Source organism: Magallana gigas, chromosome 5 (assembly GCF_963853765.1).
Source record: "Magallana gigas chromosome 5, xbMagGiga1.1, whole genome shotgun sequence".
NCBI lineage: Eukaryota > Metazoa > Mollusca > Bivalvia > Ostreida > Ostreidae > Magallana > Magallana gigas.
In genome coordinates, this window is record NC_088857.1 from 36660078 (window position 1) to 36687120 (window position 27043).

General features: G+C 35.5%; 2 protein-coding genes across 3 annotated transcripts; one reads left to right on the plus strand and one right to left on the minus strand.

The window, feature by feature from the left end:
- Positions 1-1289: 1289 nt before the first annotated feature.
- Positions 1290-16530, minus strand: LOC105340492 (palmitoyltransferase ZDHHC17). The gene is made up of 16 exons (XM_034475371.2): positions 16384-16530; positions 15624-15856; positions 15404-15481; positions 15158-15228; positions 14602-14740; positions 14095-14257; positions 13650-13775; positions 13080-13219; positions 12832-12932; positions 12447-12574; positions 11977-12133; positions 10916-10999; positions 9992-10149; positions 9525-9670; positions 8942-9181; positions 1290-3621 (listed from the first exon to the last, which is right to left on the minus strand). The coding sequence occupies exons 1-15, from the start codon at positions 16429-16431 to the stop codon at positions 9013-9015; spliced, it is 1941 nt and encodes a 646-aa protein (XP_034331262.1). The 5' UTR covers positions 16432-16530; the 3' UTR covers positions 1290-3621; positions 8942-9012.
- Positions 16531-16683: 153 nt separating this feature from the next.
- Positions 16684-26535, plus strand: LOC105340493 (zinc finger CCCH domain-containing protein 11A). Of its 2 annotated transcripts, none has more exons than XM_011446554.4 (20): positions 16684-16769; positions 18573-18656; positions 19014-19139; positions 19305-19425; positions 19957-20031; positions 20193-20531; positions 20771-20878; positions 21239-21340; positions 21462-21602; positions 21755-21817; positions 21984-22049; positions 22255-22404; positions 22658-22872; positions 23201-23435; positions 23667-23738; positions 23875-24006; positions 24220-24272; positions 24820-24982; positions 25369-25726; positions 26103-26535. In XM_011446554.4, exons 2-20 carry the CDS (start codon positions 18603-18605, stop codon positions 26236-26238), a joined length of 2709 nt encoding a protein of 902 aa, XP_011444856.2. In that variant the 5' UTR covers positions 16684-16769; positions 18573-18602; the 3' UTR covers positions 26239-26535. The 2 variants fall into 2 exon arrangements, with proteins under 2 accessions (XP_011444856.2, XP_011444854.2); XM_011446552.4 differs by having other exon boundaries at positions 16687-18281; positions 18457-18656.
- Positions 26536-27043: the final 508 nt, after the last annotated feature.

A 27043-nucleotide genomic window follows, 5' to 3' on the forward strand; every position in this document is an offset into this window, starting at 1 on the left:
CAACTATGCAAGTTTGAAATAGTACTATTATCTATTAAACATGTGACCTGTTCCAAAAAACTTAACCATATCCAGCATCTGAAACCTATGGCTCAGACTCAGCATTCAAGCCTGTCAGGTGCATCAGTATAATAAAACGCACCATCCATGGAAGTCTGGTGTAGTTAGGACAAGTAATAACTAAGATATGATCATCAGAGGGCACCTGTTTCAAAAACTTTAACCAGCTCTAAAAACCTTAAACTCCCCCAGCATCCGAAACCTATGGCTCAGATTCAGCATTCAAGCCTGTCTGGTGCATCAGTATCATAAGACGCACCATCCATGGAAGTCTGGTGAAGTTAGGACAAGTAGTAACTAAGATATAATCATCAGAGGGCACCTGCAACAAAAACTTTAACCAGCTCTAAAAACCTTAACCTCCTTCAGCATCTGTAACCTATAGCTCAGATTCAGCACCCAAGCCTGTCTGGTGCATCAGTATCATAAGACACACCATCAATGCAAGTTTGGTGAAGTACGGACCAGCAGTAACTTAGATATTGCTATCAAAGTGCACCTGCAACAAAAACTTTAACCTGCTCCAAAAACCTTAACCTCCTCCAGCATCCGAAACCTATAGCTCAGATTCAGCACTCAAGCCTGTCTGGTGCATCAGTATCATAAGACACACCATCCATGCAAGTTTGGTGAAGTACTGACCTGCAGTAACTTAGATATTGCTATCAAAGGGCACCTGCAACAAAAACTTTAACCTGGTCCAACAACCTTAACCTCCTCCAGCATCTGAAATTTAGGACTCAGATTTAGCATCCAAGTCTTTCAAGTCCATAAGTAGGTCCAGATGCATCATCCATGCAAGTTTGGTGAAGATAGGACAAGTAATAGCTTAGATACAGGACCTGCAACAAAAACTTTAACCAGGTCCGGACGCCAACGCCGACACCGACGCCGACGCCGACGCCGAGGGTATAGCATAAGCTCCCCCTGACTTCGTCTCGGTGAGCTAAAAACGATGCAGTGCCATATTGATTCATTCATTACATATGTTAAATTAAAGTTTAAAATCGGAGAATTTACAAGCTATGAAAAGTTTTGTTTTAAAATACAGATAGAAACACTTAATTTCATTCTACTGTGTTATATATAATATAAAACATTATATCTATTATCTTTACCGCATAAGATTTTATTGGCTATTTGCTTTTTCTTCTGTGTATCTAAATTGTCACCTTGGCTAGCAGGCTTTTAATCTATCTGCCAGACCAAAAAACGTAACAAGTTTTGAATTATATACGCATTCAGTTTATTGACATTTAAATAAAGGATAGGAGTACATTACAATGCTTAATGTATCACAGAAAAGCAAATAAGATATAAAAGTATAAAAACTCTCTCTTGTGACCTGATGACCCATTTCATCACTTCAACAGAAAGAAACAGAGATTGAACACAGCACCAACCAACAGAAATGGCAAGTTACCGAACTACAGTAAAACTCGTTTAGTAGAACATGGCTAGAGCGAATTCTTAGATAAAACAAGTTTCATAGAATACCTGACAAAATCTTTAACAAATCCTTGCACAATTTTAAGGTTATAATGAATTCCGATATAGCAAAGTAAATCTACTTGTCCCTATGACTACAGTATAACCGAGTTTTACTGTATTAGCTAGCTATTGGTCAGTGAAATTGTTTATCAGTTAATCACCTAAGCTTAATTACTTATCTAAACCTTATATCAAGTCCCCCTAAAGTGGGAAAGAGGAAATCAAAATACATTATCTCAAAATTCTACAAAACTGAAATGCCCAAATGGTCAAGTTATTTTTAGCCAACAGAAGCATTGAGTGAAAAGGTCCATGTTGTACTGTAACAAGACAACCAGTAATTACAAGCCAAAAAATTCTTACTGAAACTGAATAAGCTTATAGTACAATTCAATGTCTGATAGCATTAATAATATAAATTTTGAACATTTAAATAATGCACAAAGTATCAATGCCTACGGTAGATCAAATGTGTTAAAAAAACCATTTTGATCCACGAAAAATCACATGGATAAATAAATCAACAATGTTCTGATATATTCCACATTAAAATGAGCTTCCATAAAAAATTCATCAAAAATTTAAGTGCATTCGGATTACTGGTGTCATGGTTACCAATGCCTGTTTGCTTAAATGACATTAATAAAATAAACTTTCAACTTAATCTTCTGCAAACGGAAAAACATTGACAAGTCCGGATTCATGCTGAAGGCAACAGTAAAATAATGTTTGTTTTGTTAGCGACAATATTTCCTTGCACTGGTTTTGCATGCATTTCAGTCTTGTATACATTTTTTATAATTCATTGCACTGGAAATTCAACTAGCAGTATCGGTGGTGCCCTGAAAAATCTTAAATATGGCCGCTGACTTTTCTATATCTCATAGAATAGCCATAGAAACATTACCTTGTCTCACACAATAAAAAAACACAAATGAAAATAAGAACTTCAGGTAAGCAGTACTACAGATCCAGTAACTTTTCTATATGAATATATTACAGGAAAGTTCTGATAGCGTTTTGATTTTTCTATTCTACTGACATTGCCATGCAAAAAAATGCAAAACTTCATAACGGACACAGAATTTTGATCATCTCTCTCTCTCTCTCTCTCTCTCTCTCTCCATGTATCTGTCTATCTTTATGGATTTCTTTATGTCACATTTCCAGTTGAACATCAGAAAAGGTACCTTTTAAATGAAACACATGTAATAGCAGCCACTGTAAATCACATACAAAACAAAAAGACAAATTATTCTGTGGCAAATGTATAAGGCTATTCATGAAGCAAGAAAAATATGGCAGCATTCTGAAGAATACTGTATTAGTTCAAACAACAGCTACAGTGTACACAGTCACTTAGCTGTTTGATCAGCATTGCTCTTTGTAAACACAACCATGATTTAAAGCAGAAAAAGCGGTGCTTAAAATACACAGCATAATGCTTTGCTTTCTATATTAAATATGAGGTACCTGTCAATTTTTGGTGTAAATTACTAGCAATTTTAATTTAAAGAAAAAAACACTTAAAAACCAGCAGTTTCCACAAAAACAGCAATTAATCCATATTTAAGCAGCTGCAATGCATTTTCCTGAATCAAAAGGTAAAATACGAAGCAAAACTGCACATTACTTAATCATATTGTCAATGTGAACCTTGATCAACAGTGGACCCCCCCCCCCCCCCCCTTTTATAAATCTGAGCTTCTTTCAATGTTGAATTTATACAAGGGTGTAATTTCAGCTATATATACACATGTATTAATGCAACAAAAAAACCAAATAGTGTTCACTTTAAAACTAAAATGCACATGCATACTAACTAATACTCACATGCTATGTTCATATACATGTATATGGATTCAATGAATTAAAAAAAAAACTGACAAACATTTTCATACTAACAACATTTTGGCTTCTATTGTTTGGTTTTTTCCTTATAATTGGTATTTATTATGTGCATGTAAACTAATCAGAATGAAATACTCTAATAAATAATCTAAAAAACAATGAACAAGTGGGTGTAAAAAATCTATTTTAACATCGATAAAAACCAGGAATGAATGAACATGGAGGTTTTTAAAGGTAAAACCCCTGTTTACGAGATATCTATACTTACCTGCATCAACTTTTTGCATTTTCCCCGAGCTGCCTACGATCATGCCTGAACTTTTGAGACCACCCCTGTGGTATCATCTAGTGTTTACCCATAATGCACAAGCATACTTCCGTTTCAGTTTTGTGAGGGCCTACACAACTAGGACCCAATTAACAGGGGTGGGTGATGCAGGTAAGTATAGATATCTCGTAAACAGGGGTTTTACCTTTAAAAACCTCCAGTTTACATCAATATCTATACTTACCTGCATCAACTTTTTGCAGAATTTGTAGCAGAAATATTGGGCGGGATTACAATCACTATCATATAATAGTAAAATAAAGAATACACTCACCCAAAAAGATATTCTATTTTTGTTCTTTTTCTTTTGCCCATCTCGATGTATCAAGAACTGATGACTTGGCAAAGCGAGCTTCTCCTTGAGGAACATCTCTCATATAGAATGAAGTAAAGGTGTTTTCTGTTGCCCAATGAGCTGTCTGTAGAATTTCTTCTAGAGTTGCACCATTGAAAAGGGCCCATGAAGTTGCCAATCGTCTTGTATCATGTGCACGCACATGAGATAAGGTCTCACTGTTATGTTCATACACAAACTTTACTAGTGACACAATCCATCTTGAAATTGAATTCTTGGATGCTGGTTTTTGCGAGTCCGATTTGTAAGTCAAGAATAAACACTTTTCATCACCACGAGAAGACTCTGTCCTTTTTAGGTACATTTTAAGTGCTCTACAAGGACACAAAAGCAAGTCTCTACTGTCTGTTGCAAAGCTATTAAACTCTGGTATGAATATTGGTTTCCATGGCTTTCCTAATCTCTGAGTTTTGGCTAAAAACTGTATATTTGGTAATAAACGTATTCCATTCTGCTCAAGACGTAAATGTGACTCTCCAATTGAAAGAGCTTGAATTTCGCTTACTCTTGATGCTGTTGCCAGAGCCACAAGGAACACTGTCTTCCATGTAAGGTACTTCATATCGCATGAATTCATCGGTTCAAATGGGGAGTCACACAACTTCCAAAGAACAGTCGGCAAATCCCAATTTGGAAGTAATGGTCGTACATTAGGTTCAGAATTGTATATTCCTTTTATTAACTTTGACAGATCAGTGTTGTTACTGACAGAACTATTGCTCCAACCCTTATGCATAGATGCTATCGCTGACCTATAACCCATTAAAGTATTTGGCTTACAACTACGTTCTTCATGCAAATAGATGAAGAAGTCTGCTAAATCAGCTACAGTGGCCTCAACTGAATCCTTTTGGTTCTTGGCACACCATTCCTTGTAGATTCGTATTCTAGCATCATACATTTTTCTTGTTGACTGTCTTCGTGAGTTGAAGATAAATGACTTAGCTTTCTCAGAAAATCTATTCTCTGTTCTTTGTTGTTTGAAATTTTCCAAACCGCCAGATGCAGACTTTCTGGACTTGGATGAATGAACTGCCCTCTTCTTTGAGTCAACATGTCTCTTATTATTGGAAGTTCCCTTGGAATGTCGACCAATAGATGTAGTAGGTCTGGAAACCATGACTGTCTTGGTGAAAACGGAGCGATGAGGAGAAGAACACACGACTCCTGTTCCACTTTCCTGAGTACTTTCTGAATTAATATGGGAGGCGGAAATGCATATGCAAACATTCCTGTCCAATCTACAGCTAGCGCATCGCATTCCCATGCCAAGGGGTCTGGAAACGGAGAACAAAACACTGCTAGTTTCCGGTTTTCCCTTGTTGCGAATAAATCTATGTTTGGAGTGGGAAAAACTCGAAAAATCTGCTGAACTATTTCTTGGTTGAGACTCCATTCTGTCATCTTGGGAATTTGTCGCCCTCTGGACAACTGATCCGCTATTACATTCTTTTTCCCTGGAATGTGAGCTGCTTTGAGCTGTATCCCGAGAAGGTGACACCAATGCAGAATCCTCCATGTCATCACGCATAGGGCTGCAGACTTTGTCCCCCCTTGGCGATTGATGTAAGACACTACTGTTGAATTGTCTGTCCTCAGCAAGACTTGCCTGTGTTTGACATTGTCCCTGAAGTGATGAAGTGCATTCTCCACTGCACTGAGTTCCAACAGATTTATATGTGATGACTGTTCTATCACCGTCCATTTCCCCGACACATTGCGATCCTCTAGGTGGGCTCCCCACCCGTAAGTTGATGCATCCGTCCACAAGGTTAGGTCTGCTCTGAAGCTCAGAATAGACGTTCCTGCCAGAACATTCCCTCTCTCTATCCACCAGAGAAGATGTGGGATGAGGAAACTGTCCATTTGAATCAGATGATCCAGTTCGTCCACATGTGGACGCCACTGGGACAGAAGGCAGAACTGAATGGGACGCATCTTGAGTCTGGCAAGAGGTACCAAATCTATACAGGCTGCCATTAAACCAAGGATTCTGAGAAATGTACGTGCTGGGATAAAAGATTCCATAACCATGGTAGAAATTGCCCCAAACAGACTGAGAAAACGGTCCAAACTGGGGTAGACCATACCCTGTTGGAGGTTGAATAGTGCTCCAAGATAAGTTATCTGTTGCGTTGGCTGCAGAATTGACTTGGATTGATTTATTACCAGGCCCAAGTCCATCAGCAGAAACAAAGTTCTCCTTAGTTGATGAACTAATGTCATTCGATCTGCATTTTTGAGAAGCCAATCGTCCAGGTACATATAAATGGAAATCTGTTGACTTCTTAGATGTGCACCTATTGCCCCCATTAATTTCGTAAACACTCTTGGGGCTGTTGCTAGACCGAAGGGCATTGACCTGAATTGATAATGGATATTGTCTATGCAAAACCTGAGGTATTTCCTGTCTTCTGGATAAATTGGAACATGTAGATATGCATCCTTTAGATCTATTGATGCCACCCAGTCTCCTACATTCAGAGCCTGTATTACTGACCTTAGAGACTCCATCTTGAAATGTTGATTTTGGAGAAATATATTTAACGGTTTCAAATTGAGAATCGGACGGTAACCTCCGTCTCGTTTTGGAACAACAAAAAAGGTGCTGTAAAACCCCTGACCTTCCTGGGTCTTGGGAACAATCTCTATGGCATGCTTTTCTAATAAACTTTCTATTTCTTCTAAAATACATTGTCTTTGGACGACATCTTGTACATTTGTTATTCTTACTCCTGTATTTGGAGGATGTTTTATGAACACAAGTTTGAGTCCTTCCTGGACTATTTTTAAAATCCAATCGTCGGATGTAATTTTCATCCACTCCCTGTGGTACGAAATGATCCGACAGCCTACTTTGGCTGATTTCTGCAACTCGAGTCGAGTCTCTAATTGATCCGTCAAAATTACTTTGGGGGACGAAACCCCAAACGATCTTGTGCAGAGCCACGAGTTTGACCTCTAAAGGAACCTCTTGAATTGAAATTTCGTCCTCTTCCTATAGTAGTCTTTTGATTCTTTTCTGCAGCAAACTTTCCCTTCTTTGCAAAGGATGACTGCTGTTCTTTCGGTTCCGAGGTGCCCACTGAATCATCTCTCTTTCTTTTCCTTGCAGAGCTGAGGGCTGAACCATCTCTCTGCTTTGAACCCCTCAGGTGCTGTGTTTCTTTAGCATCGCGCATACTTTCTGCACTTGCGTGAAGAATATCAAAATACTTCCCACAAAAGAGCTTAGGATTCAGAGTTGTCTGTACAAGGAGTTTGTTTTCAGTTGCTTTGTTTTTAAAAGCCAAATCCTCAATGTGAATGGCTCTGCGGGCTGCAACTGCACCCACTAACATGCGGGAAGTAACATCAGCCATTGACTTGAACACCTGCATGAGTGCTTGTAGGGCCTCTGTCTTGTCCTCATCAGATACAACGTTATCAACGTAGGACGTAATTAGAGAGGCATATGTCAACTCTCTTAGAAGAAGTCGAGATCCTTGATCTATCTTCCATAACTCATTGTTGCGTGAATGCAACATAGGGTTGCGGAAACGATAAGAATTTTTGTTTCCTTTTCTCCCTGTTGTAAAACTGCTGTCCTCAATGTTGTCATCAAGGCGCGGCGTTGTGCAGTACTTGTCAAAGTCGGAAGAAGCGACTCGGTATTTTTCATCATCTGATGCTTTATAAGTCCGAATCGCACCTTTTCGCTGGAATTCTTCATCAACATCTGTTAATGTGTTTAAAATGTACCCATCCATAGGCAAAGACTGTTGTGGGGTAGATGATTTTGTCCCAATCAAACGATTTGACATGTATGATTTGAAGTCTCGGCTCTGAGTTTCAGAGGCATCAACTGAGTTGATGTTCAGTTCTGTAGACACTTTTTTAACAAAATTTTTCCAGTCTACCATGCATGAACCATTAGAGTCTGTGTCATGCGTATGTACTGAACCCAAGACAGAGTTATCAAACTCTGAACGATTATCCTCGTGAACATCAATAACATCATCAAGTGAATTGCTTAAGACTTGATCAGTTTCACCTCTGTGGCTTACCAGATCATCGTCATCCGATTCTCTGGAGCGTTGATCATCTGACGGTCGAAATCTATCGAACCTGTTACACGCCCTGTCTGAACGAACATCAGACGTAATAGCAATAGTCGGTTGTTTATTCGAATCCTGGACCAACTCTTTAATTCTAGCGTCAATCAACCTTTTCATGCAATTCTCTTGATATTGCTGCCATTGGGCTTCGAAATTCCCCAACACGAAAGGCGGAAAATTACCTACTTGAGGTGGGACTGAACCCTGCGTCAAGTCGCCGCCATTTTGACTCATTTCTGTCGGAGAAAGAATTTCTGACGCAGCTACGTTTCCCGCAGAGGAAACTTGACTATCAGAACGATTGCCACTATTCCCCACAGAGGGAACTTCTGGATTTGGCAATGTAGCTGACTTTCTCCCCGCTTCAGATTTCTTTCGCTCGATCATCTTTCTGATCAACGTCCGTTTTTCCTCTGACCACTTACTGCAAACTTCGCATGGAAATGCTTCGTTGCAAACTCTGTGTCTATAGCACTCTGCGTGGTCATCCAAAACGGTCATTTCTCTATTACATTTTACGCAAATTTTAAATGAATCAGACATTTTAAGACCGCAGGCTTAAGAAATTTTAATCGAAGAAAAACACGCGGCTTTTCTTCTCGAATGCCCGAACAAAACTGAAACGGAAGTATGCTTGTGCATTATGGGTAAACACTAGATGATACCACAGGGGTGGTCTCAAAAGTTCAGGCATGATCGTAGGCAGCTCGGGGAAAATGCAAAAAGTTGATGCAGGTAAGTATAGATATTGATGTAAACAAACAAATCACTGATATATGATGGTGAAAATAATATCCATTGAAACTAAGCATATTTAAAACCTAATTGCATCAAACAAACTGGTAGTTTTCTCTTGAGACTCCAAAGTTCATTTTTCCTAAAGAAGGTGTTTTATGTCCAGGAAGGGAGTAGAGATTCATCCAATCAATTCTATTTGGGCGAAGCAAGCCACAAAACTGGAGGTCCAAGATGTCAATAAGGTTTCTTATTGGTCCTCGACTGTAAAACAGAGAATTTCAGTTTCAACTTCAGCCCTTTAGGATCTTGTACGTTACCAGAAAAAATATCAAGAAAAAAATAATCAGAATAATCAAAGTCTTGAATGTACTGTCATATTAACAATTATTATTGACCATTAATAACTTTTTATGGAAATTCTTGTAAAGTCATCCAAACTATCAAATAATTCATCCAAATAAAATACGCAAAAAGCTTACTTTAATGACAAGACCATTACCAATGAATTAACATATCCTTCAAATAGCCAATTTTATTTAAACCACCAATTGATGCCCTAAAATACAAACTACACCATAGTAGTTATGACAGAGGATCCACTCACTCAAACGGGTTCTTGACTTTGTGCTTGCACTCCTTATCATCTCCGTGACTGTGTCCATGGGCATGCGACTGAGGGTAGTTTCCTGATAAGTAAGTGTACCTGCCGTGGTTCATTCTCTCATTGGTGGTCATCCCCAGCCAAACAACCTGTGTACATGATAATGTGTACAGTTTTACACCAAACAATCCATATTCATACTGTATTTAGAGCTGTGTTTTTCTGCATTTATGAAACCCATCCCAAAGTGAAAACTTTAACATCATTCTAAAAATTGGTTCCAATTAGAAGCATCATTATTTTCTGCATCCCAGTTACTGAAGCCCTTCTGTAAGCCCTACAGAGAACACGCGTCATTTACAGCCAGTAAAGAATTCATTTACAGACAGTAAAAAATCCATTTACAGTCTCTTATCATATTTGTCAAACCTGCTTCATTTGCAGCCAGTACCTGAAATTCGTAAGTTTACCTGATACAGTTGACAGGACAGCAGCACTGTGACCCACACGATGTGGACCATGGCATTGGCACCCACCCAGAACACCCAGGGCGAGGTTTTGAGGACTTTGTACAGGATTCCAGTAATGCCATCCTCATATATGTCAAACGGACAATTGGCCCTCCAGTCTGTTAAAAAAAAACATTTAACATTAAGTGTATTTAACATACTGTGGAATCATTTAAATTCGTGGAGGCCAATTTTCGTGGATTAAGACTTTTTTGCTGATTCGTGGGGATGTAATTTCGTGGATGCGTCGGTTACTGTTTCAGCAACAAAGATAACTCTTTCTAAAATTGTTTTCGTTGAGGATTTAAATTAATGGGGGAGGGCTACCCCTGAATACCACGAAAATTGAGCCACCACGAATTCTAATGATTCCACAGTATATAACTTAATAAGATCACAATGCAAATTGTAGTTCATGAAGAATTTAGAGAAACTTTAAGGTATCTTATGAAATGCTGTAATAGTGGGTCAAGATATATTTTGCCCATTGTGGAATGTGTATAATTGTGTATCGAATGTGTATCATACATCATAAAAATATGCACTTTTGTTATCAACAAAGTAAACATATCCTCAAATAATCTTATTATCATAAAATAAATTCTTATACATTTTAAATTCTCAAAGGATCACTATTGCTAATTTACTATCAAGGTACATGATTCATGATTTAATACAATGTAGTATATTTTTTCCATGTGCACTGAATGAAATTATGGCACAGCAAGCTGAATTAAAAAATTCTTCAGAAAATCAAGCATTTTATTAAAATTTACCCGGTATATAACACATGTACTACAAATGTCCCTAGAGACATAATTACATATATATTAATAACCTGGTCTAGACCTACATGTACATATGAGATCAAAGGAGATAACTTACAAGCAAAGGTTCCATGAACACACCAGGACAACATACACAGGAGAAACATAAGGAATCCAATGAAGTATTTATGGTTGTATGCACCTGTCCAAGGTAACAAAAACTTAATCAAGTAAAATGTTAGCTGATTCTCACTTATATGACTGTGTACTGAATATTATATCGGCCATACAACAACAGTTTGAATGTACTGGTAAATGTAACTAACTTTTCTTGTCTGGAAACAAAATAAAATTTAAGTAGACATACTGATTAAATGTATTGATCATAATATATCTGAAGAAAAAATACTAGAAGAAAATCTGAATATAAGTTACCAGTTACAGCGAATTACAGAATACCGGTAGAGTTTTCAATAGCTTGTTGGATTGCTCAATAGTGTATTCAATTTGGTCAGCAAGGTATCACATCAGGTTTAAATCTAGGTCCTGTTGTTACCCAAGTGTAGATTGTTATTTTGCACTCAACCAATTCATTTGGCACAAAGAAAACCTCTAGAACACTCTCTCCTATTGTTAGCTATTCTATTCATAGACCTTTAAAAAGAATGTTCACCTGAACAGCACTGGATTCTATAGAGCATCAATTCTGCTTGGAGTAATTTGAATTTTGTTTTTCAAAAAATGTAATTCAAAAGACATTTCTGAAGAAACAAACAAAAGAGAAAAGCATAACTTTAAGAATTACGGAGATATTTTTTTCCTGCAAAAAATTATTAGACATTTTGGTTCCCCAATTCCTGGTGCAACATACAGCACTAAGAGTATTTTTGTGCTGTGACTGCTTAATTAGTTCAGACTTTTATAGCAGTAATGTAGGACAACAGGGAGAAACAAAAAAGGCCCAAATGTGCAAATGTTTACTAGATTAACTCACTTTATCGCTGTCATACCTGAGTAATCACATGACCTAGATTTAAACCTAATGTGATACCTTGCTGACCAAATTGAATACCCTATTGAGCAACCCAACAAGCTATTGAAAACTCTACCGGTATTCTGTAATTCGCTGTAACATTGCAAAACTGTCTATGATCACTTCTTTTCAATTTGTGTACCTACCAATGCAATTGTCCGTCCAGGGACAATGGTGGTCGAATTTCGCCACACATTTATCACAGGCTGAACAATGCTTTGATCTGATTGGACGATGAATCAGACAAGTGCTACAAAACTGATTCAAGGTCAAGGTCTGCTTCTCTGCTAAATCTATGATTGTCTGAAAGTCAAAGAAAAAGAAAATCAAACAATACCAATTCAAATGATGGATAGGAATGAAAGATGCATGAATGATTGACCTAATGATCATTATTTATTGTTTTTCCTCAGTAACAGAACTAATGTTTAACTTAAGATTCAAATGATTTCACATAAATATCCTTTTATTTCTTCTACAGGATTAGATGAATCTATTTTACTACATTTCAATATGTATATTTATTGAAAAACTGACATACATACAGGACATGTATGACAATTTTATTTTCCTGGGAGAAAGTGTTGTGTATCTGGTTCTAATTTTTCAGACTGACCTGTAACTTTTGTTCTCTGTTGGACTTAATGAAGCCAGGGTCTGTCTGCCACGCCATGTAGAAGTTGTAACACAACAGAACTGTGTTCAACAAAAACAAAACTGTCTTTGTCCAAGTCATTTCTACATCTACCACCATTCAGGAAAATCATTTTTAATGTTACAAAGAAATACAGTATAATGCAAAACACTGATAATTTCTACATATCTGATGCCAGAAATTCAGAATCTGCTGTATTTTATTTTCTACACATTTAATGATAAAGTTTGCAGTTATCTTATAAATAAATTATATTAATAAAACTTTGAAATAAAATAGACATTAAATCTGGAAATCAAAGCATCAAATTGTGTTCTATGATCATAAATAAGTGGGAAAAGGATACATGGAAGAAGATATAGGAACCATGTGATATACATCATCAATTTTGAACTTAAATACACGGACACAGGCACAATGTTCATAAGTCTCTCATCAAAGAAAAACCTGAAAAAGAACCCAAAGGCATTTTTGTAACTGTTGAAAATAAATTTTTTATTTGAGCTGATATTACTCGTATGTTTTAATTTAAGGTAATAAGCAGTCATCTTTTTAGACAAATGAATATACAAGAACAAATAAAGTTGTCCTTACATTTGAAGAAATTTCCAGATTCCTGCACTGAGAAGAGCTAGGATAAGTTTGTAGTACCATGGAATAGAGAGTTCAGGAATGATGCCAATAGCATACACAGCGAAGAAAGGAAACCACCACATCACTCTTGTCCTCGTGTTCTGTTGTATACAGAGAGACATGGACATGTAGATAGAATAGGTCTGTTGATTTTACACAAGTTAATTTTGTTTTCTGGAATCCTGACTGATTAAAAAAATTTCTTCATCTTGCATTACTTAGAAATATTTCTTATGACCAAATGAACATAAATAATACATGTACTGATACACCTGTATATCAAAATCATATACCGGAGTATAAAGTATAAAAAATGGGACGTGTAAATACCTAGGGACAAAGTAGTTTAAGATTTTATTCTTCTCCTAGCTTAGTGAATTGTGAGTCTTGTAAAATTACCGATGTAAAAAAAATTCTGCTTTCAAATAATCATTAAAAGTTATTCAATTTGATTTTATCAAATCATCCTCCAAACTTAATATATATATTCTCATTAACAGTAAAGATTATTTCCAAAGCTGTGATTCGTACTTTGTTTCCGGTAAACTTGCTGACAAAGTTTGTATGGTCAAGACCCCTGTCTGCCCGCTCCTGTTTCATCCGCTTCACAATGTTGGCATGTTTGTACTCAGCTGCTGCATCCATGGCTGTCTGGCCCTACATAATCAAAACATTGTATTGAATGAAGCCATTTATTCATTTTGATATCATCAGTTAATTTTATTTGGGTGCAATTTAAAATTTACAGAACAATAAACAAGGTTGTATTGAACAAAGTCTTCATGCAACAAGATCAGCTATTTTTGCCTTTTTATATTCATGTAAATTGTATTCAAAGTGAATAAAGAACAAAAATTGATAATCACTTCATGATAAGCAAAACTTTATCTTTTTCACCATGTTTCACTATACTAGTCAACAGAAATCAAATTCATAAATTTGTTTTAATTTTACAATATTTTGTTTCTTTTTATACCTTTGCATTAAGTATATCAAGGTCGGCCTTTTTATCAAACAGCATTTTGACTACACAGGTGTTGCCCGTCTGACAGGCCAGGTGGAGGGGGGTGTTCCCGTTGACCTTGTCCTGTTTGTTGATCCCTGCCCCCATAGTGATCAATAGGCGGGTTGGGTCATACCTGAAAATCAAACAAATGTGTATCAGCATCTGAAATTTCATCGAGGCAACAATCCCCATGTCTGAGTGTATATAAGTAGATCAAGTGACATTTTATCCCACAAGTCATTAAATCAAAGAATATTAAAACCAAATAAAACTGCATTTCTAGGTTTTTTTCCCCTTTATGTAATAAGAACTTGAGTATCTTCGAGGGTCTAATTGTAAAACATGAGTTTATGATTTATATTGAAACACACATTCATATACATCTACACGTATTTCAAAAATGTGTACATGCAACTAGTAAGAGGATTCAAAGATTTCATGGGTTTTATAATAGGATTGTAGATGCAGTTGCCTTACCCAAACACACGATAAGAAGAATACATAAGTGGAGTCATTCCATTCCTATCCACCATATCCACATCTCCACCTTTAGCAATCAGATATGCTACAATAGCAGTGTGTCCAAACTGGCTGGCTAAATGGATACAGCTAAATCCTTCAAAATAAAAGTGTTAAATTAGTGTATAGTGCGAAATATCAGCACGGATTTGGTACATGAAAGTATTTATATATTGTTATGAGCTTTAATCAAGAAAAGTAATGAATGAAATTTATTTATTGCAAAAAAGAAAAAAAAATGTTGTTGACATGCAACACGTATTCCATTGTAAAAAAAAACGTAATACCATATATCCATTTTTGTTCCCTTGATCTTGAAACACAATTTGCAAAAATGGGGTAAATGTGTAATATTTTTTAAGTTGCAACAGTCATTATTTGCAATTTGAAAAGTTTCCAAACAATCCCAATATAGTTTCTGCAATTTTCATTTTTTCAATATGAAAGAGAACAATTAAATGATCATGAAAATTACTGGACATAAAATATATGGATATCACCATCAAAAACTCACCCTGTCCATCTCTTAGAGTTGGATCTGCCCCAAATCCCAAAAGGAGAACAACCATAGTTAAATGACCCTGTCTGAAAAATTGCATCAATCTTGTTTATATTATACATTTATGTACTTCAGGACATTTATATAAGCGACCAAAAAAAACATTATCTATCATGAACAGATTTTTTTGGGGGGGGGGGGTGGTATAGGGAGAAGGTTCTTGATTAAAACTTGTAACAGCCTTTTAAATTAAATACAAACCTTGTTGCCCAATGCAAAGGAGTGGAATCAAGATCACCACCAAATCTATCTACTATTGCACCCTTTCCAACCAGGTATCTAAAATGTATGATGAACAGTGCATTGGTTATAAATTGGAGTCACTAAGTTCTAATTAATTTCTGAAAGCTATTAAACAAAAAACTTGAATAATTTAGTTAAAAAATAAATTTCTAAAAAAATGACATTAAAAATGACTTACTTCACAATATCTAATCTGTTGTTAATAGCAGCCCAGTGGAGTATACTGACATTCTCTCTGTCCATCTCATTGACATTAAGCCCACCCTCCACCAGTTCATAGACCCGCGCCATGATCCCAAACTGGACCGCCCTGACGATGTCATAGTTGCTGTAATCCTCCTGACCTGGCTGTAGGTCCACCATGGCATCTTTCTGCTTCTCTCCAGTGGTCGCAGTTCCACCTGAGCCTCCCTATCAAAAGAGAGAAATTTTCCCTAACAACATGGGAATGAGAAAACAGACCAGACTGGGATTCAGACCCAGGCCCGTCTACCCTTATAGTAGCCAAAAGGTCTATCTCAAGAGCTGTATGGCACAATATTCAACCGCTTTCACTTTTAACTGATTATCATGACAATCTTGAGAAAACTTATATTCTCATTACATAAATGTGTTGATGTGATGGAAGATCAGCCACTCTCTGTTATAGATACTCCATCAATAACAATATCAAATAAGTTATGAAATATAGCTATATGGTGTAAAAATCGTCACACTATAAGCATGTTTCGAATTAATCTACTGAATATATGCATATACTTTTGGCAAACTGTATAAACACAGATTTTATTGGATTTTGAAATTCCAAGTTTACATCTCTTTCAGTGAGTGTAAAACGTTACTCCAGAATTGATAAACAACTACAGGAAACCTTCACAAAATATTTTTTCTTAGCCAATAAAATCAACATTGTATATTCGCAGTTTATTGTAAATTACCTCTAATAGCGGTTGCACTGGGTTGCAACTAGGATCCACTTCTTCCATGTTTCTTCATGTATAACATGTAATTGCAAAACCAATAATTTGAAGCTATATTAATCCGAAAATATACAAATATAACCTTTTCTACTTATCTTAACGTCAATTTAATTTAAAATTTATTTTAAAAAAATAAAGTTTAAAAACTAGAGAATCGTGATCGCTTATAATACAAAAATACAAAATAAAAAAAGGAGCTTATTGCGGAAAAATATTCTCCATTGTACTTTTACTAGATTTTACATATCGTGACGTCATATCCAGTTTCATTTCCATTTCAGCGGAGAACGACGTAGTTCAGAGTGTATGGGGGGAAAATTCCTTTGATAAATTATAGTTCTAAGGTTTTTATTTGTTTCATAACATATTTTTTTTCTTTGCGTATTGTTTTTATTTGTACCAGTTTTTGTCTAACGGTAGATATAAGTCTCAAGATCAAGTTCAAGATGTTTTATTGTGTTCAAATGTATGCTGCTGCAACTGACCTTTTATTTCTCAATTTGTCGTACGTCAAGGGACCCACTTCCTCAACGTCATGTGTTTTGTCGAAAAATTTACTTCGTATATTTCTGAAATTATCTGTTTTCGAAAAAATATATGAAAATTTGCATTTCCTATTGTTGGGCAGAGCCAGAAGTAATTTGCTTGAAAACGCTGTTACTTGAATTTTGCAAGGATGAAATGAATAGAGCACTACTTACAAGTTCATTGAAGTTTTTAAGAACATGTTTTATGATTAAGTTACATTGAATTTTCAAACTGGGCAGAAATATAAAATTTACTTTCAGTTAGTAAATGTCGTACTTGCCAGACCCAATACTTTGTTACTTACTTACTTAGTCCTCATTGTGTCTAAAGCACATAAGCCCTTCACTGAGGATCTCCATTACTGCCTGTCTGCTGACATCTGCTGTACCATGCCCCAAGACCATCCCTGATCTTTCATCTTCTCCACTGACGTTCGCCGTGTCTCCTTGGCCGACCTTTTTTTTTCCAGGTGGAGTCTATCTTAAGCTATCCTTGGTATTTCTGATGTTTCCTTTCTCAGAACATTGCCAATCCACTTCTACGTCTTTCTTTTATCAGGTCAGATATGGCAGATGTTTGAGTTGTCTTGTACAGCTCTTCGTTGCTGATCTTGTTTGGCCAGAATATCTTGAGGATCCTATGGAGGCATCTTGTTTGAAAGGTGTCTAGTTTTTGTATGATCCTTTGTGGTAAATGTATATTGAAATGCACCTGAAACAGAACAAGAATGCTTTTATTCTCTTCCTCTCTGACTTTTGGTCAGTCAGATGTAAACATTTGCTTTACATGTATCTTTTCTTTATTGCATATGATTTACAAGGGACCTACGAATATGATGGTATATATGCCCCAAATCTTTTGATCATTATTTGGAGTTTATTTTTGTTTACTGCATTTAACAATGTTTCAGGATTCCTTCCTGATCTGCTTAACTTTTGGAGTGAAATGTAAGATCTGGCAAGCTATAGATTTGGTGTTGATGTCATCAAGTTACCGGTACTGGGAAATGTCTTTAGACTACCGTACCTTCTGTCTGTGTTCTCTGTGTCTCTGTCATTTTATTTCGTTCAGAGTCTTTGACTCTCTTTTTCATTCATGCACTAAAAAAAGTATATGTGCTTGTATGTCTCTCTGTGTAAAGCCTTAAGTTTGTTCTTTTCCATACCAAGTTTTGTCTTTTTATTTGGTCTACCATATGTTTAATTCTTTATTTGGATCTTTGTGTATTGTTCTTTGTTTCTGACTGTGTTGGTTGAGTTTCTTGCAATGTCCTATATCTTAAATGCAGCAGTGATTTGGGAAGAAGTTTGGAAAGTTATTAATATGGGGTAGGTAAACTTCTGTTAAATAAATTTTAAGATATAAATACAATCCAAAATTGATTCTCAACTAAATGATTTTTCTACTACCTAAACATATCCAAAAAATTGAAATAAATGAGATTCTTAATTTGTATGCCGATAATAATTTTATTAAATGCATCTTTTTTTCTCCATTTTGTAGGGGTGGACGCAGATTTGTGGAAGAAAAATTAACATGTGGCAGTCCAGCAGATGTTTTCTGAGGGATCTTCATTTGTTTTTTATTCTCATGATCTCAATTTATTGACTTGCATACAGGAGGAAAAGAAATTTAGAAAGCAATGAAAAATGTCAGCTTTTGGAAATGACTGTCATTTCTTCTACAATGCTGCTTGCGTAAAGGTGATTTATAGAACAATTAAACATTTCATACTTTTTATTGTTAGAACTGTTAACAAACTTATTAGGAGTGAGAAAATTTCACAAGAATTTTGAAAAATTGTCAAAAATATTTCTGATGAAGAATCTGTACTTAAATCTGTAAAATTAATCTACTGTGGCTCTGTCATGAAAATTAGAAGACACCAAACTGTAAGTGGCTAATCACTTATTAAGTTATTGAAATAAACGTTGGTTTACAGTAGTTAATATAAAATAAAAGAAAATATTAGAGTTGAATACTTCAATAAGCAACTCAAAGAAGCTATGGCGAGTGATGAGCTAGTGAAAACGATTAGAGATATTTCTATCAAATTTCAGGGAGACTCCTGTCCATTTAGACATTGTGAAGCTGCCAAAGCTACAGACATTACCTGCACATTTTGGAGACAGAAAACATGCACGAAACCTAACTGTCCATTTAGACACTCAGAAGGAGTAATACAGGTACCGTAGATTGTTATGTCAACACTCCATTTAATATGATTCTATTTATTAATAGCATTATCTCTGTTAACCTTGCCAGTCATACTGTCTTCTTCAGGAATACTTGTAAATGTAATTTGCTGAAAAGTTCAACATAAAATTATCTATTGGTTGATGTTTAACTAGAATAAAAACAGAGCAGAAATTCCTTGCTACTGGGAAACTCAGCCTGTTGGATGCACCAAAACAGCCTGTCCATTCAAACACCAGAATGCTAGATCAGAAAGCCCAGTGACATTTGATGAAGGTACAGCTAATAGATGTTTTCAGTGAAATGAACTGTTTTCAATAGATTTTCACTATTTTTATACATATAATTTCGTATATTGTAAAGAAATGATGAAATAATATGTTTTGTCTGACCATAGACATTTAATTTGTCTGAATCATAATTATATGTTTGAAAAAAACCTCTTTCCTGTCCTTTTTTGTGATACAAGGTTCTCATTGATTTTCATATTTAAAGTTTCTGTCATTTTGATTAGTTTTCCACACAAATATGCTGGTAAATATAATGATGTAAAATGTAAAGATTGAAGATACATGTAAATAAGTTGTTAAGTTCAAGCTCTCAATCCAGTTTGTGGCAGTAGGTTTGTCATTCACCTTTTGTGCATGCTTAAGTCTATGAAATGACCTATAATGGTGTATTTGTGAAATATACCATATTATAAGTAGTATACTTTGTGAACAGTTTGTTTTCTGAAAAAATGCGTACATGTAGTTAATGTGGCTACTTCCTATACTAATCAATGCCACACCTACCTGTCTATTTCAGTATCAACACCTGGTGTAGATGCTCCCCCAAGTCCTGTGGTGGAGGTTCAACCAGTTGTAGTCAACCTTGCAGAGGGTAATTTTGATTTTTAAAATTCAAAATCTCAAGTAGTTCAAAATTAAAAGCATTCAGGTGTGAAATGTTGCCAGGTTTTTTTTTTATTTTGTGGAAATGTTTATTTTTCAATTTTAAAAGCCATAATTTTGTTCCACATTTTCAAATCTTTCTCTTTTTAGATTCCGATGTTGAAATGACATCTCCTGTGAAAACAATGGCCATGGAGAGGAAAGCAGTTCCTATGAAGGCTGTGAAACAGTTGATCACAGCCCCTCGTTCTGAAACAGCCATACAAAAACACAGACCTAGCATACACAGTAGGCTAAATGCTCGTGGACCAAGTCCAGTGAGCAGGACTTTGGTGAAAGAGAGGCTGAAGATGGGGACCCCTGATACAAGTCAGCCGAATTCTGTGAAGGCCCGACTAGGGGTAAACAAACCAGATACCTCTATCAAAAACAGACTGGGTGTCCAGCAACAGATGGAAAATTCTGAGAAATCAAATGCAGATGATGCAGGTAGTATTTTCATTGAAATTGATTTAAACATTTAATTGATAAGCTTAATAGAGTTGGTCAACAAATACAGCATATATATTATACTAGAAAGCACTCTCCAAAAAATATTCATTAACTTTATTATCTTTCTAATACAAATATTACCTGTCTTAGTTTTTGTTGTAAATGTATCAGAGAATGTGTACATTAAGTATTCGTACATAGATGCAGTTCGTTTAATTTTTCATTTTTAATGGCAGGTGAAGATGGTGCTCTGGAAGTGAAATCACTGGAACAGATTCAAAGAGACAAAGCCCTTCGGTCCATGGGACTGATAGAGCTAAAAGGGGGAAAAATCATGAAAATAGGTAAATGACAGATCATATTTTTTATTACTGTATACAAGGTTATTTTCTCACCATGTAATTTTCATCCTTCAACACCCTCAAGCAGTTTTGCCCCGCATTGAATTCGCCCAGACACAGTTGTGTTTAAAGAGAAATAATTGAATTGAATAATTTAATTCGCCCAGTATTAAATTTTCACGCTGACAACGAGGGCAAAAGGGGCCAAAAAAAAACGTGGGCGAATATTTACCTGTATACAGTAGTAGACATATACAAGTACAATACTATGCATTAACATAGAATATAAATTTATTATTTTAGTAAATTAAATGTGTGTTGGCCAGCTTAAACACGTACAAATTCTAATTCTTTATGTTGTAGCTGACTGGGAAAGGGAGCAAAAGGGGCACAATTCATCCCAACAAAGTGGCGAAGAGGAAGAGGAGAATGAGGAAAATAATGAAGAGACAGATGAAGAAGATGGTAGGTGTCTTTAAAAAGACTTTTGTCTTTTAACAAATTGTGTTACATGAATAACAGTATACTGTTACATTAATTATTGTTGAAATAAGTACATGTATTGAGTTAATGTTTCTATATATAGAGAGCTCCGGAGAAGATGAAAAAGAAGAAGAGGAGGAGGAAGAAGAGGAAGAAGATGATTTGGAGGAACCAGAGGAAATAGAGTTGTTTGCTCCAGATGAACCAGAGCATGAAGAAGACACCAGGACCTTTGTTTCCACAGGTCTGTTGTCTTTTTGTGTTGATATTAGGTTTATCCTAAGCTTTGGAATTGATGCCTATACTTTATGATTGGATTTTTTTTTGAAATATCGATAATGATTGATTAGACTCATGTTTGTAAACAGGCTTGCAGATTTTTTTTTCTTTTTGTAGGGGATACCAAGAAGATAGTGGCCAAATCGAAATCAGAAAGTAAAATTGTCACCAAAAATGAAGGTACTTTTTTTTTCCATCTCTTTTGCTTTGATGTTAGAAATTTCTTTGTTTTGAAGATACATATTTACATGTAATAATTAGTATATATTTGTAGCAAAACTATATTTGGGTAACTATAGTGGGAGAATGAAACCATAGGAAATGTTCATTTGTTGTTTTCATACAGGAGAAACAAGGGGAGGTAGAAGAATTGTTGTTGAAGATAGCAATCCAGTGGATGATAGCACACCAGGTAAATTAACATAAAGGAGTGTTAGGCAGGTCCAGAATGCCATGATACTTATAAAGGGCTATGAAAACTTATACATACATGTACATAAACCTTTAGTCATAAAAAAGCCAATCTTCTCTAGACTTACTATTATCATTTGAAAACCTTTGAAGTATGAAAACCTTTCATGTTATTGTTGGGGTTTTTTTTCTATTAAATTTTTTAGATATAAAAGCCAGTTTAAAGCGAAGATTAGGGGGAAGAGTCACGGAGGTTCCCAGGGAGCCTATTAAGTCTGCGGGCGAGACCTCAATCAAAAAGAGGCTGACCATGCCCATAGGCAGTTCTAACCAAGGCACCATAAAAACTGTCACAGGTAATGGCATGTGAGATGAGATAATGAAATTATAAGGCTCACCTGTCAAGAATATTTTTCAAGTCATTTTCGTGAGGAATGTGGAATGTAAGAAAGAATACTTTTTACAAAATGTTCTTTCCTTATGTATAACATTTTTGTATGTTTTGAACAAGTATTACATTTTGGATTTTGAATGATTAAAATTAGAGGAGAAATTGGTAATGATCCTGGAATGAAAGTGCAAAATCTATTCTTGGTACATCCTTTTCAGGCATTAAAAGCCGTCTTGGAACAGCCAGTAATGAGACTGCTACATTGGATGCTCGTCAGAAATTGAAGCTGAGGCAGACTGTCACTCTGAAGAATACTGGTTTAACAGGCATAACACTGTCTACATCTAGGGAATCAAACGAGGACAGCAAGGAGGCCAAGGAAAGATTAGAGAATCCCCCGGTCAGAAAAAGGGGTTGGAGGAAGACAACAAAGGTATTACAGTGTTAGCAGTAGTTCTGAAAAAGTTCTGTTATTGTAATGAGTGAAATTTTTTTTTTTTCAGTCTTAATGAGAGGTCATGTTATGTTACTTTTAATTTTATAGGTAGACACTAACTGTATAAATTCATCTGGTTGAATATATTTGTTTTGGAATTCACTGCGTTTTGAATAAAGTGGATTTTTTCAAAATAATTAACAGAATTTTTTCGAAATGTTTAACAATGTAAAATAATATTATATATGGGGTTTTTTTATGATCTGAGTAGTGAATGTAATATGATAATGGACTTTTAACATTGCTGTGATTGTTTTCTTACAAGGTGACAGTAGACGGGTCAGACACTGACGGAAGCCGACCAGTCACGCCTGATCAATCTCTGTCAGTTCACTCATCACCAGAGAAGTCAACCGCGACAGAGGAAGGTGTCAGTCAAGTAATGAAGAGACAGAAGAAGGAGGAAGATGGAGGCGCCAAACTCCAGAACATGTTGACACAGAGAATGAGGAACAACAGTGTGTGGAGCAATAGGAACGCTCCAAAGTCGAGAGGAGCCGGTGAGTTTATGGCTGTTAAACAAAATGAACAAATGTCCTTGTGTAATTAATAAAACTAAGAACAGTTTACTGGATTTAAACTTAATTGTACATGCACATTTACCTGGTACTAAAAAAAAGAGATGTTTATAATGATAAAACCTTGCAGATCTGCTGGTAATGTGAAGAAGAATTTGTTTAAGAATAATATTTTGATGTCTAATAAAATGTTGATGTTATTTAATTTTTTAGGAGAAACTCTTGACAGTTTAGGAATTGGTATCATTGATATAAAGGGTGGAAAGGTTGTTAAAATTGGCAAAAGTAAGTATTATGCATAATATTATGTTATAATGCTCCTAAATAATATTCAAATTCATCAAGTTGTGCTAGTTTCATCTTTTAAAGAGTGATATAATGGTTATAATAAACATCTGAATCTTTCGTTGCTCTTATACAGATAAAAAGGAAGAAAACAAAGAAACCAAAAGGGAGGACAAATTATTGGCCCAGATTGAAAAATTATCAAAAGTCTCAAAAAGAGAGACTAAAGAAAGAAAGGTGTATATACCTCCAGCCCTGAAGAAAGCTGGTATGTACTAAATGTATCAAAGATTTTATTTTTTGGTGTTCACAATATATGCACCATTAATTACTTGCAGTGATGAGACAACATTTCCAAAATTTAAGCTCAAGCTCGGAAAATTTATTTTTTAATTGGATTTTGAGTCGCTCTTATAGGAGACAATTCAAACTTCAACAATAATATGATTCAATTGATACAGCACAGTTGTTTTTTTTCTAGGTATCGATGTCCCAGATGCTGTCAAATCACGGGGAAGTGTAGACAACTCAGAGGTTGGTCCATCATACATGTTTCATGGACATGAAGAGACACTTCAATATCCAATGATTTGATAGATAATTTGATATTCTAGATGCTTGTTAATTTCAATATACTAGTATGTTTTTAGAGTTTAAGGATATATTGTTTCTTAGAATAAATAAACACTTTTTAACGTGAGGTTCATTATATGTTTTGCATATTTTTAAAACTGCACAACACTACAGCAACAATGTTTCCTGACCAGTTTTGACTGCCATTCAATTAGCCATAAAACATACTATTGAAATACAACTGTATAGTTCAGTACAGATTTTGTTATGAAATAATGTTTACATGTTCATTAAGAATATACGATTATAAATTTGCTCGAAGATAATCATTTTAAGAAATTTAAGTTCAAAGATTTTGTTATGAAGTAATGTATACATTTTTATAACGAATTTTTTTACTATATCACAGCAAGAATATAATTTTAGATAGATGCATTTAGTTATACATCTAATGATTAAATACATGTATTGGCTGCATTGTGAACTGTTGGGTTTTGTCATTCTCCAGATAGATGCTGATGAACACAGTCAAGATGATCCAAAGGTGATGACGTTCTCAGAAATTATGGCTGCCAAACGCCAAAGACAGAAACGTCTTGCAGAAAAAAGGAACGCTGATGTAGCCAGAAAAAAATCAAAAGATACCTTAGAACTGCCACAGGAAGACTTTGGTATAGTAAAATTTAATAACCTTATACAAATACATGTAATGCAGATACTTTTGCTCCCAACCAAATTATCAAGCCCAATTCAGCAACCATAAAAACGAATCATTTATGTAAGAAGATTTTAAGTAATTCTAGATTATCTTCCTATTAAATTCATCTGGTATGTAAAACAATTTGGGTGATAGGTATCTTGATCACTAATAGGTTACTTGTATATTAATTTTTTTCTCAGATTAAAACAAGATTTGGGATGGTTTATATAATTACATGTTCAATGATCATGATTTAGAGTGCACATACATGTATCATCATTTCCTGTATAGTTATTACAAGAATAGAATAGGGATTTCAGCTTGTCATTTACGAATATTTATTCCCTTTTCTTACAGAAGACAGCAATGAGGCACCTGCAGATGTGCTCAAAATAGCTCAAATGATTACTGGCTCCTTGGATGATACTGCAACGTCAGAGGAGTCTCGGCATCATCATCGTAGTAAAAAGAAGTCTAAGTGGAGGAAAAAGAGGAAAGCATCCAAAGAAAAGAAAGACCATCAGCAAAGTGATACAGAGAAAGATAGTGCTCAAGACAGGTTAAAAACAGTGGATAAGGTTTTATCCGAAGACTCCCAGAATTCCAGTTTTGTGAGTTCCAAGAATCCTCTGGAATCTGATGAACCTGATTCAAAGAGGATAAATCAACAAAAACCAGAGACAGTGGAAGATAAAATGTCAGACAAAGAAGATATGTAAGTACTTTGAAAATGAAAAATCTGTACACATGTACAATATTTTGATGAACAAAAATTGAGCTACTTAATACATGTATTTTTCTGTTTTAAACTGGGCAAAACTAACTGTGCACGTTTTTAAGCTGTGCGAGATTAAAACCTCATGTTAAAAATCATACTCCATGATACAAATGCATGTACATACTTGTTCTCTAAACTTCAGTCATGTTCATGTACAACCCTCTAGTATGAGAATAATTTTTGGTGCAATGAGTTCGAGTTCAAGTACAACGTACAGGCTCAAATGTTTTATACAATCTCTAGGCTAGGTGGTTATGTGCGAAGTTCATTATAATATATGGATGTTTATTATACCTGTAATTTAATTTTACAGAAGTCCTACTAAGAAGAAGGTGGAACAACTTTTGTCGGATAGTTGGTTTGATCTTGATGTGGATAACATCGAAGGAGAGACTGGATCCCAAGACGAGGACGATCTTCTTCGAGAAATTGATGAACTTTTGGCATAATTATTAAGATACCAGTGCCATGTTTTCTCAACATCATGTCACATTAATTACCCATTATTTACGAATGAATTTGCATTTTCAGTTTACATAACATGCAAAAGATCTCATGCATACATTTCTCTCCATTGTTGCATTTTGTCGTAAGACTTTAAGACTTTTGTTCTAGCTGTAGTAAACATTTTTACGTTATTGATATGTTTTCATCTATGAACTCTGCTCATTATTATACAATACCAGTGATCATGGTTGTCATTAAATGTAGACTTTTTATAAAATAAATTAATATATCAATAAAAATCTGAGTTTTTTTTGTTTAATATTATGTAACAGTCTATCTTCCTTGAAAATAGTACCTGTCATTTATTTTATGACCACCTGTTCTTCTCTGAATATTCTTGTATCAATCCTGAATATCTCAACCTGATGTTCTCACGTTTTTAGCTCACCGAGACGAAGTCAGGGGGAGCTTATGCTATACCCTCGGCGTCGGCGTCGGCGTCCGGACCTGGTTAAAGTTTTTGTTGCAGGTCCTGTATCTAAGCTATTACTTGTTCTATCTTCACCAAACTTGCATGGATGATGCATCTGGACCTACTTATGGACTTGAAAGACTTGGATGCTGAATCTGAGTCCTAAATTTCAGATGCTGGAGGAGGTTAAGGTTGTTGGACCAGGTTAAAGTTTTTGTGCAGGTGCCCTTTGATAGCAATATCTAAGTTACTGCTGGTCCGTACTTCACCAAACTTGCATGGATGGTGTGTCTTATGATACTGATGCACCAGACAGGCTTGAATGCTGAATCTGA